The sequence below is a fragment of the Zingiber officinale genome, chromosome 3B (assembly GCF_018446385.1).
Source record: "Zingiber officinale cultivar Zhangliang chromosome 3B, Zo_v1.1, whole genome shotgun sequence".
Classification (NCBI taxonomy): domain Eukaryota; kingdom Viridiplantae; phylum Streptophyta; class Magnoliopsida; order Zingiberales; family Zingiberaceae; genus Zingiber; species Zingiber officinale.
In genome coordinates this window covers 91,501,055-91,515,002 of record NC_055991.1, presented here as the reverse complement: position 1 = coordinate 91,515,002, position 13,948 = coordinate 91,501,055, and the positions used below count along the sequence as shown (strand labels likewise).

Genomic DNA, 13,948 nt, shown 5'->3' with positions numbered 1-13,948 from the left:
GCAATGTTATTGTGGAACAATTAATAATAATAATTAATTAATTGATGTATTTAAAACTTTAGTCACTTTATTTTGCTAGATATGTACTACTATCCTTTATGGATTCTAAGTTTATTATTTTATAATATTATCTACTGATGTATGAATTACATGATAGTTGTGTGCTGCATATTTGTCAACATACTTCACACATCTCATATCTTTTTTTTATATAGGAATAAGAGGTTATCTGTTGGGTAGCTATGGATAGTGGATCAACATCCGGGAGTCTAGTTGGAAAAGGCAAGAAAGTAGAAAAAACACGATGTAGTTGGAGTGCACATGAAGAAGAAGTTTTAATTCAAGCCCTAAAAGATGTTATCAACAAGGGATGGAAAAGTGAGAACGGATTTAGAGCTGGGTACTTGACTTTATTAGAAAATGCAATGCGGGCAGCAATCCCAGGGACAAATATACGTGGAAATCCACATATAAACTCAAAAGTACATGTGTGGAAGAAAACACATGGTACTTTGGTAACAATATTATCCAAAAGTGGAGTAGGGTGGAATGATAGTGACAAAACCATTGAGGCTACTGACGAAGTATGGGAAACAATCATTCAGGTATTTTAAATAAGCATGCTTCAATGATTTCAATAATATTGTGTAGTTAATTAGTTGTCTAATTCTTGCAGTCAGACCACACCACACGATCAATGAGGCACAAACAATGGCCTTATTATCAGGATTGGTGTGACATTTTTGGAAATGACTGGGCAATAGGTGAGCATGCTAAGACCTTTACATCAGCCCTCCAGGATGTCCTTAACATGGATTACGAAGTAGAAAATGACACGACGGATGGTGGTAATTGTTGGGACCTTAGATGGCTAGAGGGGGGTGAATAGCCTCTTTGAAAAACACTAAACACAAATTTCTTCAAGAACTTTGTTAGCACAGTGGAATTAGAAAACTAAAACAAGAAAGCACAGCACACTAACTCAGAGATTTACGAGGTTCGGGGATAACTTGCCCCTACTCCTCGGCGTGTCCGTAAGGTGGACGAATCCTCTTGATCTTTCGGTAGATCACACCCCGGAAGCTATCCGGCTAAAGGATTCTCCTTCTCGGTGGAGTAACCTCTCCACAAAGTCTTTAACAGCAGTAAGAAATTAAGCACAAGACTTACAGTAGTGGCTCAAGTGAAAATGATCAAAGGAAGCTCACAGCCACAATCAGCGAAGAACAAGCACACTGCTTCAATCTTCCAGAGAGTTTTTCTCCACAGTGTTTTTCACAGCAAGAGCACAAAAAGCATTGTTACGAGAGCCTCTCCTCTCCACCTTCATATGCCTCTCTGCTCTGTAACGGATCTCTGCCAAACCTGCAGCAAATCCCTGCAAATCCCTGCAACCGTCCACGACGTCGCCAATCACGCTTCTTCCTTGTCTGATTGTCTCAGCTCCCACCAATGGCATCCTCGTTTCCACTGGTACCTCTGAGCTTGAACCTATCAGCACAAGTCAAGCTGATTTCGACCAAACGGCTGCCAGCAGATCGCAAACGAGACGTTGCTACCAAAACTGGTTTGTCCGCAGCGAGACACAGCAAAAGCTTTTTCGTCGCCTTCTACTAATGATCCTTAATTTGAATTCACCCAACATCAAGTAATCTGTAACCTGTAACTTCGAGAAAGCTTACAGCAGATGGTTAGAAACGAAATAGGTAAAAGCAATTGCGAATCAGAAACAATAAGAGAAAGCGCATGCAAAACAAGCCATACTGTGGATCGGTCAGCAGACCGATCCACGCTTCTATTTATCGTCACTGATGACCGATCAGGTGCTTGTCTGATCGGTCCCAAGACCGATCCACCCCTTCACGCGAATCGGTCTGTGGACCGATCAGGACTCAGCTGGATCGGTCCGTAAGACCGATCAGTATCCACTCAGCGCTACTGAGGATCATCTGATCGGTCCCCGGACCGATCAGTATCCACTGTGCTATCGAGTGTTATCTCGATCGGTCCCCGATCGATCAAGATACACTCGGTGTTATCGAGTGTTGCCCGATCGGTCGCAGATCGATCAGTAACCGGATCGGCCTCTGCATCGATCACCGTGCCATCGGATCGGCCTGACCGATCCAAAGCCGTGAGTCTCGAGTCAAGCTTCCAAGCTTGCGCCCTCACCGACGGTCCGGAGAGCGAACCCTCTCCGACCATACATGCCAAGCTTCCACACTTGGACTTCCCAATTGCTGGTTTCACTCACCAGACTTTCCAATTGCCTAACATCCCGCTTAGGACTTTCCCACCGCTCGCTTCACTCACTGGGACTTTCCAACCGCCTAACATCCCATTAGGACTTTCCCACCGCCTGGCTTCCTCACCGGGACTTTCCCATGCCAAGCTCCTCGCTTGGACTTTTCCCAATCAGTCAATCAGGTTAACCAAGTCAACCTTGATTAGTAATTAATCTGAGTTAATTTAATATCTGATTCAAACTTAAATCGGTGTCAACATCAAAACAACATCCGTGTCGATTGTATCAACAATCTCCCCTTTTGTTGTTTGACAACACAATTTAAGTTTAGATCGAAAAACTCTCATATCCATAATTTCGGAAATTCAGATTTCCCCCTAAGATGGATATAACTCAGTTACCTTCTCCTCTTTTTTTTATATTGATTCAAAGAGGTCAAATTGTCTCTAAACTTAATTATTCTCTCCCCCTTTGTCAAACACCGAAAAGGTGTAAAATAATGAATAAGACTGACAAGCACCTCCCCCTTTTAACCAATAACGCCTCAATCTTAATCCACATAAAAAAATACGGTATATGAAAAACAATGGCATATGAAACATCATAAGTGTATCATGAATAGTGAAGCATCATAAATAGCATGAATATAAGAAACACAGCTAACATCCAGTTCAGATAAATGTATCAAAGACATAGTATCAACAAAACAATCAAAACATAGAGAATGTCAGCCAACATCCTCATCAAGAGGATCATCCGCAGCATCAGCTGGAAGAGTGGAATCCTGAAGAGGCATGCTGCTGCCTGAGGGTAGCTCGCCCGCGGAGTGCTGAGGAGGTGGATGGCCGGCCATCCATCCTAGAAATGCCTGATGTGTCGCCAACTGCTGTCTCTGTAGAGTATCGAAGCGCTGATCAATCTGGAGGCGCAGGCCATCGAACTCTGCAGCCACCATCTCCTCGTGGCGGTCAAACCGGCTCTCCAGCTCAGCGATCTGCCAGCGCAGATCTGGATCCTCCTCGCCATATGCAGCAGCAGCAGCAGGATGAGCAACCTGTCGTGGAAGTGGTAGCTCACCCAGTGCCCTCCCATCCTTCCACCTAATCGGCCCATCCTAACTTAGGATTCCGGACTTGGAAAACGCACGTTTCCCAAGTCGACAATCCTGCCTGACCATCTTCACTATCCTCCCCCTAGAGACGTCAATACCCATGGACTCGAGCCAACCAGTAATTAGATGCCCAAAAGGCATATAGATGTTGTCACCGCTTGGTTCGCTATGGGATATGATAGACATATAGACACTCGACATAATATCAAAATCTAGACGTCGACGTAACCCATAAAGCATCAGACAGTGATATGGTCGAATTTCTGCCAACGGTTTAGAGGTGATAGGTAGAAGACATTGTGTGACAACTTTGAAAAGGATGTAGTCAGGAGCAGAGAGTCTAAGGGCTGCAAATGTAGGAAAGTCGTCATCTAACTCATCTAAACCATCCAGTCTCGGATGACCAAAGAAGTACTCATAGATTGAGTCAGAAGAGACATTAAGAGGATGAGGTACGGGTTCAGGCAAAACAGGATAGATGGAGAACACCGTCCCCGAACACAAACGACAACCTAAATACTCAAAGAAGGCAATTATGTTGAGATCAACGTTTTGCTTAGCCACTCTTGTTCTATAACTACCATCAGGAGTCCGATGAAGGTTGTTATAGAATTCAGATACTAGATCAAAGTTGATGTCCCTTTCTAGAAAAACCAAAGAATCGAGCTTGTAGTAGGCAATGGTTTCTAAAATAGAGGGACAAGATTCCTGCATGAACTTCTTATCAACAGATCGACAAGGGAGTAATTTGAAAGTCCTCTCCTTAAATGATTTTTCAAATTGTTGGTTGGGGAATCTCCCCGAACTAGCCGGTTGAGGTCGGGAGGTAGCAGGAGCTTTGGACTTGGATTTGGATTTCTCGGTTGGTTCCTTAGAGGTACCCTCACCACTAGTGGGTTTCTTCCTAACCATTTGGACAATGGGAAACAAAGAGAGAGCACCGGCCATGGGCAAACCACCAAACACAAACCACAGTCACCGTAAGAAACATGATAACATGAACTGCCAAAGACAATAACAGTAGAGATTAGAGATCGAGAGATTACCTCGGTGCCATTTTGACCTTCGGCTTTTAGAAGACGATGGGTCAAGAATACGGGAGGAAGAAAGGGGCGTCGGGGCGTCGGTCGGCTAGGGTTGTGAGAAAGAAGAAGATCGGGAAGAGAGGAGGTCAGGAGGATTTAATGAGGGGTAGCGCACAGTGTAATCTGATCGGACGGCTGTCCGATCAGGATCGATTTTAACGCACACAAAAAGGGTCTGATCGGTCCCCTTGACCGATCAGGAAACCCTCTGATCGGTGCTCGGATCGATCAGGGGCCTTCCTGCGAACCATAGAGAGCTGATCGGTCCTTGGACCGATCAGAGATCGAACAGAGAGGTTGAAGAGGTTGAGACTCTCCTGATCGGTCCCTGGACCGATCAGATGTGAATCGTCGCGTGAGATCCTCCTGATCGGTCCCTGGACCGATCATTTGTGATTGTCGCGTGCCAGAACCTCCTGATCGGTCCCTGGACCGATCAGTGAGCCAACAGAAAGCACGAAGATATCTGGAGGACCCCTGATCGGACTGTGGACCGATCAGAGAGTCTTCTGATCGGTCGTGAGACCGATCAGTGTCTGATAATTCAGATTTCTGATATCTGAATTCGAGCAACTGATTTCGCAGTCGTTTCTCTCGAGAATTCTGAAAATTCAGAACTTCTCAAATTCAGAACACAGAACTTAAACATCTACGAACAAGAACATTTCCTAATTGCAAGCTCTGAAAGTCCTAACATTCTAGGTTTTTTTTTTATTAAGTTACAAGTTAGTTTCAGACATTTCAGAGTTTCAAAACCTGAAATATCCAACCCTGTCATGTTTAGTTTCAAATTTGTCAAAATATATCCTAAATTACTATTCTTACATTATCAACTCATCTTATCATTAAAGATACCAATCCAAAGTATCAATCAACACATCAATCATGATTAGATAATTTCTAGACAAAAGTCCAACCAAGATTCCTTGGTTGGAATATATGAGTAAGATCTAGGAGTCAAATACACATGAATTATGTAATGACCTTCCCCATACTCAATTTATGTCTCTTCAACCTACTTATTCAAGGGATGCATAATACATTTTGAATAAATTGGTTGTTCCTAGCATCTCACCCCATTTCTAGCAAACAAAAAAACAATTTGTTAAACCTTATCGTTTGTGTGAGATGTCCCCAAATTGCCCAAATCAGTTTCCCAATTACTCTTGTCATTTTAATAGTCCTTATTGATCATGGTGAAGTTCTAATGACCTAAGGATCCAAACACATTCCCAACTCCCTCCTTAAATGACTAAATTCATTCTCCGGAAGGGGTTTTGTGAAGATATCGGCTAGGTTTGACTTTGACTCAACATATGTGAGCACAATGTCTCCCCTAGCTACGTGATCTCTTATGAAGTGATGACGCACTTCAATGTGTTTGGTCCTCGAATGATGGACTGGATTTTTAGTTAGGTTGATTGTGCTAATGTTGTCGCATAGCACTTGTACACCCTTATAAGAGAGTCCATAATCCTCTAGGGTGTGTATCATCCACAACAACTGTGATACACTCTCTCCCATGGCAATATATTCAGCCTCGGTCGTGGAGAGAGCAACACAATGTTGCTTCCGACTTGACCAACTAACTAAACATGAACCTAAAAATTAGCAACCCCCACTTGCTTTTCCGATCCAATTTGCACCCAAGATAATCGGAGTCGGTATAACCTATCAAGTCAAATGATTCAGTACGAGGGTACCAAAGACCTACTCTAATTGTGCCTTTAAGGTATCTCAGAATTCTCTTAACTGCAATTAAGTGAGATTCCTTGGCACAGACTTGATACCTAGCGCACATGCCCACAGCAAAGAGTATGTCCGGTCGACTAGCTGTGAGATATAAAAGACTACCGACCATGCTTCTATATTGCGTTAGATCAACTGATTTTCCACTCTCATCATTGTCAAGACGAGTGCTCGTCGCCATAGGAGTGGATACTTCCTTAGAATCACTCATTTTGAATTTCTTAAGCATCTCTTGAGTGTATTTTGCTTGATGGACATAAATGCCATCTCTAGTTTGTTTGATTTCTAGTCCAAGGAAGAATGTCAATTCTCCCACAAGACTCATTTCAAACTCACTTTCCATGTGAGTGATAAATTCATTTAAATAGCCCTTGTTATTTGAGCCACAAATTATGTCATCGACATATACTTGGGCTACAAAAATATTTTCACCATCTCGACGAAGAAATAGTGTTGGGTCTATTTGACCCCTTACAAAACCCTTTTCTAATAGATAAGTCGACAACCTTTCGTACCAAGCTCGAGGTGCTTGTTTTAGCCCATAAAGAGCTTTCTTGAGCTTGAACACGTGGTTTGGAGCTTCGGTATTCACAAACCCCGGTGGTTGTTCAACGTAGACTTCTTCTTTAATGAAACCATTTAAGAAGGCCGATTTAACGTCCATTTGATAGAGCTTGAAACCTCTATGTGCAACAAAAGCTAGCATTGAACGAATGGACTCCAATCGTGCCACAGGAGCATAGGTCTCATCATAATCGAGGCCTTCAACTTGACTATAGCCCTTGGCTACTAGTCTTGCCTTGTTTCTTACTACCTCTCCCTTTTGGTTTAACTTATTTTTGAAGACCCATTTAGTTCCAATAATGGTGGTCTTCTTAGGTCTAGGAACCAAGTCCCACACTTGGCTTCTTTCAAATTGACCTAACTCATCTTGCATAGCTATGACCCAATCAGGATCATGCAATGCCTCATCAACTAGTTTAGGTTCGATTTCTGAGATCAAAGCAACCTCATTCGACTCATTTCTGAAGAATGATCTAGTCATAACCCCTTGTTGGATGTCTCCCACAATCTGGTCTTGTGGATGACTAGAGACTATCCTAGATTGCCTTGGAGTTGGCGGTGCCTCATGAGTGGTCTCACTCGGCACAGGAAAGAGATCAGATTGAGCACTTTCTTGCCTTTGCTCATCATCTTCAGAGTCAACTTCGACTCTTCCAATGTTTTGATCATTCAAACTTAGATTTCTAAGTTCGAATTGAATTTCTCCTACATCCCTTGATTGATCATTTGATTTAGGGATTTCTTCAAATGCTACGTCTGAGGACTCTTCAATCAATTTAGTCCTCTCATTGTAGACTCGATAGGCTTTGCTGGTAAGAGAGTACCCGACCAATATCCCTTGATCAGCCTTAGCCGTGAACTTCCCAAGATGGTCCTTGGTGTTTAAGATAAACACTTTACAACCAAACACCCTAAGATGTTTAATTGTAGGCGGTTTCCCAAACCAAAGTTCATGGGGAGTCTTTCCTAAAAACCTATGTATTAAAACTCGATTTTGCACATAGCAAGCTGTATTCACAGCTTCAGCCCATAAGTAGCTCGGTAGTGAGTACTCATGAAGCATGCTTCGTGCAGCCTCTTGTAGGACTCGGTTCTTTCTCTCCACAACCCCATTTTTGTGGGGTCCTTGGAGTAGAGAACTCATGCCTATATCCCTTTTCTTGACAAAACTCTAAAAACCTATGATTTTGAAATTCCCCACCATGATCACTTCTAATGGTTTTAATTGTTGTCGATTTTTCATTTTCAGTTCTTCTACAAAAGGAAATAAAAATATCTATAGTTTGGTCCTTATGTTTCAAGAAGAAAGTCCATGTGTATCTAGTAAAATCATCAACGATTACCAAACAATATCTACTTCCATTCAATGATATTACACTACTGCAATCAAATAGGTCCATGTGCAATAAATCTAAAGCAGTAGATGTACTTACATTGCTTTTACCTTTATGGACAGCTTTTGTTTGCTTACCCTTTTGACATGCATCACATAGTTTGGTCTTGTGGAACTTGATGCTTGGTAAGCCTCGCACTAATCCTTGGTTGGCCAACTTCCAGATGTTCTTCATGTTTACATGTGCTAATCTTCTATGCCATAACCAAGACTCTTCTTCTTTCGACATGAAACACTTAATCAAAGCATTAGTAGCACTTTTAAATGATACTTCATAAATATTGTCAACCCTTGTGCCTACTAGTACCGTGTCAAGTGTGTCAATGTGTTTAACCAAACATTGACTTGAATGAAATTCAATTGTGTAACCCGTATCACACAATTGACTGACACTTAGGAGATTAAAAGTCATCCCCTTGACTAGAAGGACATTCTTGATATGAAGACATTCGGATATATGAATATCTCCAATTCCTACAACCTTAAGGCTACCATTATTACCAAAAGACACATTACCTCTACTTTTGTTTTGAATGGTAGTAAACAGTGATTTGTTCCCAGTCATGTGCTTGGAGCATCCACTATCAACAAACCAAGTTGATAGATGCTCCCCCTCGACCAATGCCTACAATACACGAAAAATAGAGGTTTTAGGTACCCAAATCTTGGGACCTAATGCTTCTACAACGAAAGACCTAGGAACACATGCCTTGGTCATACCTTTCCTAGTTCCATGAACTCTAGAAACATGTGATCTACTATTTTGAGTTCTAGACATTAGAGAAATGAAACTCGACTCCTTGGATTGATACCCTAACCCGGCTTTGTTGTAAACTGCCCTTTGGGCATTTAGAATCATGTCTAGAGTCTTAGAGCTAGTTGAGAATTTCTCAAGCATTTTCTTGAGTTTCTCAACCTCACCCTTTAAGGCCTTGTTCTCATCCTCAAGGACTTCTAGATGTAGGTCATCGACCTCATCTTCCCTAAGGGTCCTTAAGGTTTTTACTTCTTCTTTCAACAATTTATTTTCTGTTTTTGACTTTTTAAGCAATGTAGATAAGTGAGTGATAGTTTTATAACACTTTTCTATATGAGAAGAAGTTACCTCTTCATCATCCGAAGATGATGAAGCCGTGGTTGAAGTGCTTGAGTCATCACTCTCGGATTCTGACTCTTCCCTTGCCATGAGTGTCAATTGCCGAGTGCTCTTTTCCATCTTCTCTTCTTCCTCCGATGAGCTTGATGAGGACTCATCCCAAGTGGCCTTGAGAGCCTTCTTCTTCTTGGCTCTTTCCTCCTTCCTTTTGGCTCGTTCCTCCTTCCTCTTTAGTTTCGGACACTCGCTCCGAATGTGTCCTTTCTTGCTACACTCATAACATGTAACATTAGATTTATCAAAATTTTAATCATTAGTTTTACCTTTTCCTTTGTATCTTCGGCCTCTTCTCATAATCCTCCTTACGAAGTTCGCCATCTCGCTTGATGATGATCCACTTTCATCATCGGATTCGGAAGAAGAGGTGGATGAGGAAATCTCCTTTTCTTTCTTCTTTTCCTTCTTCCTTCTTCCATCCTTGCTCTTTGGTCCTGCAAATAAAGCAATACCCTTCTCTTTTTGACCTTTGTTAACAAGCTCATGAAGTTCCATCTCACAGAAAAATTCATCTAGTTTAACAATGGAAAGATCCTTGGATACCTTGTAGGCATCTACCATGGATGACCACAAGGCATTCCTAGGAAAAGATTTACGAGCGTACCTTACTAGGTCACGGTTTTCTACCCGTTCATCCACGGAGTGGAGACCATTGATGATCTCCTTGAATCTCCCATGAAGTTCACTCACCGTTTCATTGTCCTTCATGGTTAGATTTTGGAGCTGATTCAAGAATAGGTCCCTCTTGGCAATCCGAGAATCTCGAGTTCCCTCTTGGAGCTCGATGAGTTTGTTCCATAGGTCTCTTGCACTTGAGAACGGACCTACCTTGACGAGTTGGTCCTTGGCGATTCCACATTGCAAGGTGACCATAGCCTTGGCATCGGCTTGTGCTTTGCGGAGTTGTTCGGTAGACCACTTTGACGACTCGAGTTCCTTACCTTCTTCATCCTTTGGTGGTGTGAAACCTTCCTTGACTGAGAACCACATGGCTATGTCGGTTTTGAGGTAGTACTCCATGCGGCCCTTCCAATATTGAAAATCTGCTCCTTCGAAGTAAGGTGGACGGTTGGTGCTAAATCCCTCCTTCATGGCCATTGTTTTGCTCTTCGGGTTGTTAAGCCGAAATGAAGAGCACCAGGCTCTGATACCACTTGTTGGGACCTTAGATGGCTAGAGGGGGGTGAATAGCCTCTTTGAAAAACACTAAACACAAATTTCTTCAATAACTTTGTTAGCACAGCGGAATTAGAAAACTAAAACAAGAAAGCACAGCACACTAACTCAGAGATTTACGAGGTTCGGGGATAACTTGCCCCTACTCCTCGGCGTGTCCGTAAGGTGGACGAATCCTCTTGATCTTTTGGTAGATCACACCCCGGAAGCTATCCGGCTAAAGGATTCTCCTTCTCGGTGGAGTAACCTCTCCACAAAGTCTTTAACAGCAGTAAGAAATTAAGCACAAGACTTACAGTAGTGGCTCAAGTGAAATGATCAAAGGAAGCTCACAGCCACAATCAGCGAAGAACAAGCGCACTGCTTCAATCTTCCAGAGAGTTTTTCTCCACAGTGTTTTTCACAGCAAGAGCACAAAAAGCATTGTTACGAGAGCCTCTCCTCTCCACCTTCATATGCCTCTCTGCTCTGTAACGGATCTCTGCCAAACCTGCAGCAAATCCCTGCAAATCCCTGCAACCGTCCACGACGTCGCCAATCACGCTTCTTCCTTGTCTGATTGTCTCAGCTCCCACCAATGGCATCCTCGTTTCCACTGGTACCTCTGAGCTTGAACCTATCAGCACAAGTCAAGCTGATTTCGACCAAACGGCTGCCAGCAGATCGCAAACGAGACGTTGCTACCAAAACTGGTTTGTCCGCAACGAGACACAGCAAAAGCTTTTTCGTCGCCTTCTACTAATGATCCTTAATTTGAATTCACCCAACATCAAGTAATCTGTAACCTGTAACTTCGAGAAAGCTTACAGCAGATGGTTAGAAACGAAATAGGTAAAAGCAATTGCGAATCAGAAACAATAAGAGAAAGCGCATGCAAAACAAGCCATACTGTGGATCGGTCAGCAGACCGATCCACGCTTCTATTTATCGTCACTGATCGGTCTGGTGACCGATCAGGTGCTTGTCTGATCGGTCCCAAGACCGATCCACCCCTTCACGCGAATCTGGTAACGAAGCCTGATCTGTGGACCGATCAGGACTCAGCTGGATCGGTCCGTAAGACCGATCAGTATCCACTCAGCGCTACTGAGGATCATCTGATCGGTCCCCGGACCGATCAGTATCCACTCAGTGTGCTACTGAGTGTTATCTGATCGGTCCCCGGACCGATCAGTATACACTCAGTGTGCTACTGAGTTTTGCCTGATCGGTCCCCGGACCGATCAGTATACACTCAGTGTGCTACTGAGTGTTGCCTGATCGGTCTGCAGATCGATCAGGCAACTGGATCGGTCTACAGACCGATCAGCCGTGCCACTGTGCCACTGGATCGGTCTGCAGACCGATCCAAAGCTGTGAGTCTCGAGTCAAGCTTCCAAGCTTGCTGCCCTCACCCCTGACGGTCCAGAGAGCGTGCTACCGAACCCTCTCCGACCATACATGCCAAGCTTCCACACTTGGACTTCCCAATTGCCTGGTTTCACTCACCAGGACTTTCCAACTGCCTAACATCCCAGTTAGGACTTTCCCACTGCCTGGCTTCACTCACCAGGACTTTCCAACTGCCTAACATCCCAGTTAGGACTTTCCCACTGCCTGGCTTCACTCACCAGGACTTTCCCGTGCCAAGCTCCTCGCTTGGACTTTTCCCAATCAGGTCAATCAGGTTAACCAAGTCAACCTTGATTAGTAATTAATCTGAGTTAATTTAATATCTGATTCAAACTTAAATCAGTGTCAACATCAAAACAACATCCAGGTCAGACTGTATCAACAGTAATTATATATCTCATGGTGTTGAAGGGGATGGCAAGTCAATGTCTGCAACGCACACTCTGTCTTCGAAACCAAGTGTAGGTGCAACCTTCAATAGTAAGAAACGAAAGCACGTGAATGAAGGTGACGATGCTATAGTTGAAGTCATCAACAACCTTGCTACCATAACCAAGGATACCATGAAGGATTTGACCAAAGAGCTAGCAACAGAGGAGAAGATATCAAATGCACAGGAGAAGGTATTGGATGCCTTGATGGTGATATCAGAGCTAACGGAGGAGGAGAAAGTACTTGTTGCTGAGTTGTTGGCGGACAACTATAACAAGTTATCACTATTCTTGCGCCTCAATGATAAGGGAAAGCTAAGCTTAGCCAAGAGGTTGTTGCGTGGAGGTTAACAGTTTCGATGTGAACATAGGTATTAATTTTGCTAATATTAAGAACTTTTGTACCTTTTTGAATGCCGTAGCTGGATATATTTCGAACTTGTGACTTTTTTGAATGCCCGCTATGGTGAACTTGCTGGGACTTTGTAATTTATAAATGGTAATGTAAGAATTACAATATGGATGTTGTTTATACTAAGTAATGCACACTGTAAGTTCATGGCATAAATATCAAATTATTTATGTAATCTCTTTTGTACTGGATAGTTTTAACTCATGAAGCTTTGTTAGCAGGTTTGATGGCTATAGAAGTCATCTATCTTATGGATCGGGATTATCTTGTGTTGTTTGCTGGATTTGTCAATCTCTTTGGATGGTTTCTTCCCTCCAATTGCTTTACTATGATTGGTCCAGGTGGTATGTTGACAGATTGGTGGAATGTCTAGTTTATGTCATGTTTTGTGGGTATTTCATGTTATGTTTGAAGAGGATAGAAGAGTACAGTTTTTTGTTATATGCTTTTCCTTCAGATTTTGACAAGATTTGGATTGTATGAAGTCGATGGCTCTGGGATTTTGTAATTTATGAATGGTAATGTAAGAATTACAATATGGATGTTGTTTATGCTAAGTAATGCACAATGTAAGTTCATGGTATAAATATCAAATTATTTATGTGATCTCTTTTGTGCTGGATAGTTTTAACTCATGAAGCTTTGTTAGTAGGTTTGATGGCATAAATATGGATGAAGTGCAGTTGTTGTTATTTTGTTGATACGTGTTTTTTTGAATTGTTTGGCAATGCACTTGTGGAATTTGTGCTTTATGATGGGGTTTTTGACAACTGGTGTGTTGAAACTCTTGGGCACTTGTAGTGATGGTAGTAAGTCATAGACGGCTAGTAAGTCATAGTTCATGCAGTGATCTGAAGTCTTCCCTAGCAGATGCTCATTGGGCTTCTCTTAACATGATACATGAATTATAAAGAAGAAGAAGATGAAAAGGAGCATGCAGCCATGATCACATTAGTTCTATTGCTAATGCCTACACCACTAACAAACACCATCGATTCTTCAAGAGCCCAATCGTTACTTCATTTGAAAGGATTGATGACTTTTATGCTCCTCGTAACTATATTAATATGTCAAAGTATTGAATGCTCACCATACCAAGTTTTCTATAACATCTTTACACATAACAAGTATAACAAAAGAGTACTTCCAATTTGTATACACTATATTATCTTAAAATAAAAATATAATTATTAACTTACTTGAAAACCATTATATTTCACACATCACATACAATATA

The 13,948-nt window shown here is 42.3% G+C and overlaps 1 protein-coding gene across 1 annotated transcript; it reads left to right on the top strand.

Annotated features, from left to right (window-relative positions):
* Positions 1–242: 242 nt before the first annotated feature.
* Positions 243–12,650, top strand: LOC122055027 (uncharacterized protein At2g29880-like). The gene is made up of 3 exons (XM_042616425.1): positions 243–605; positions 677–848; positions 12,280–12,650. Exons 1-3 carry the CDS (start codon positions 243–245, stop codon positions 12,648–12,650), a joined length of 906 nt encoding a protein of 301 aa, XP_042472359.1.
* The last annotated feature ends 1,298 nt before the right edge of the window (positions 12,651–13,948 follow it).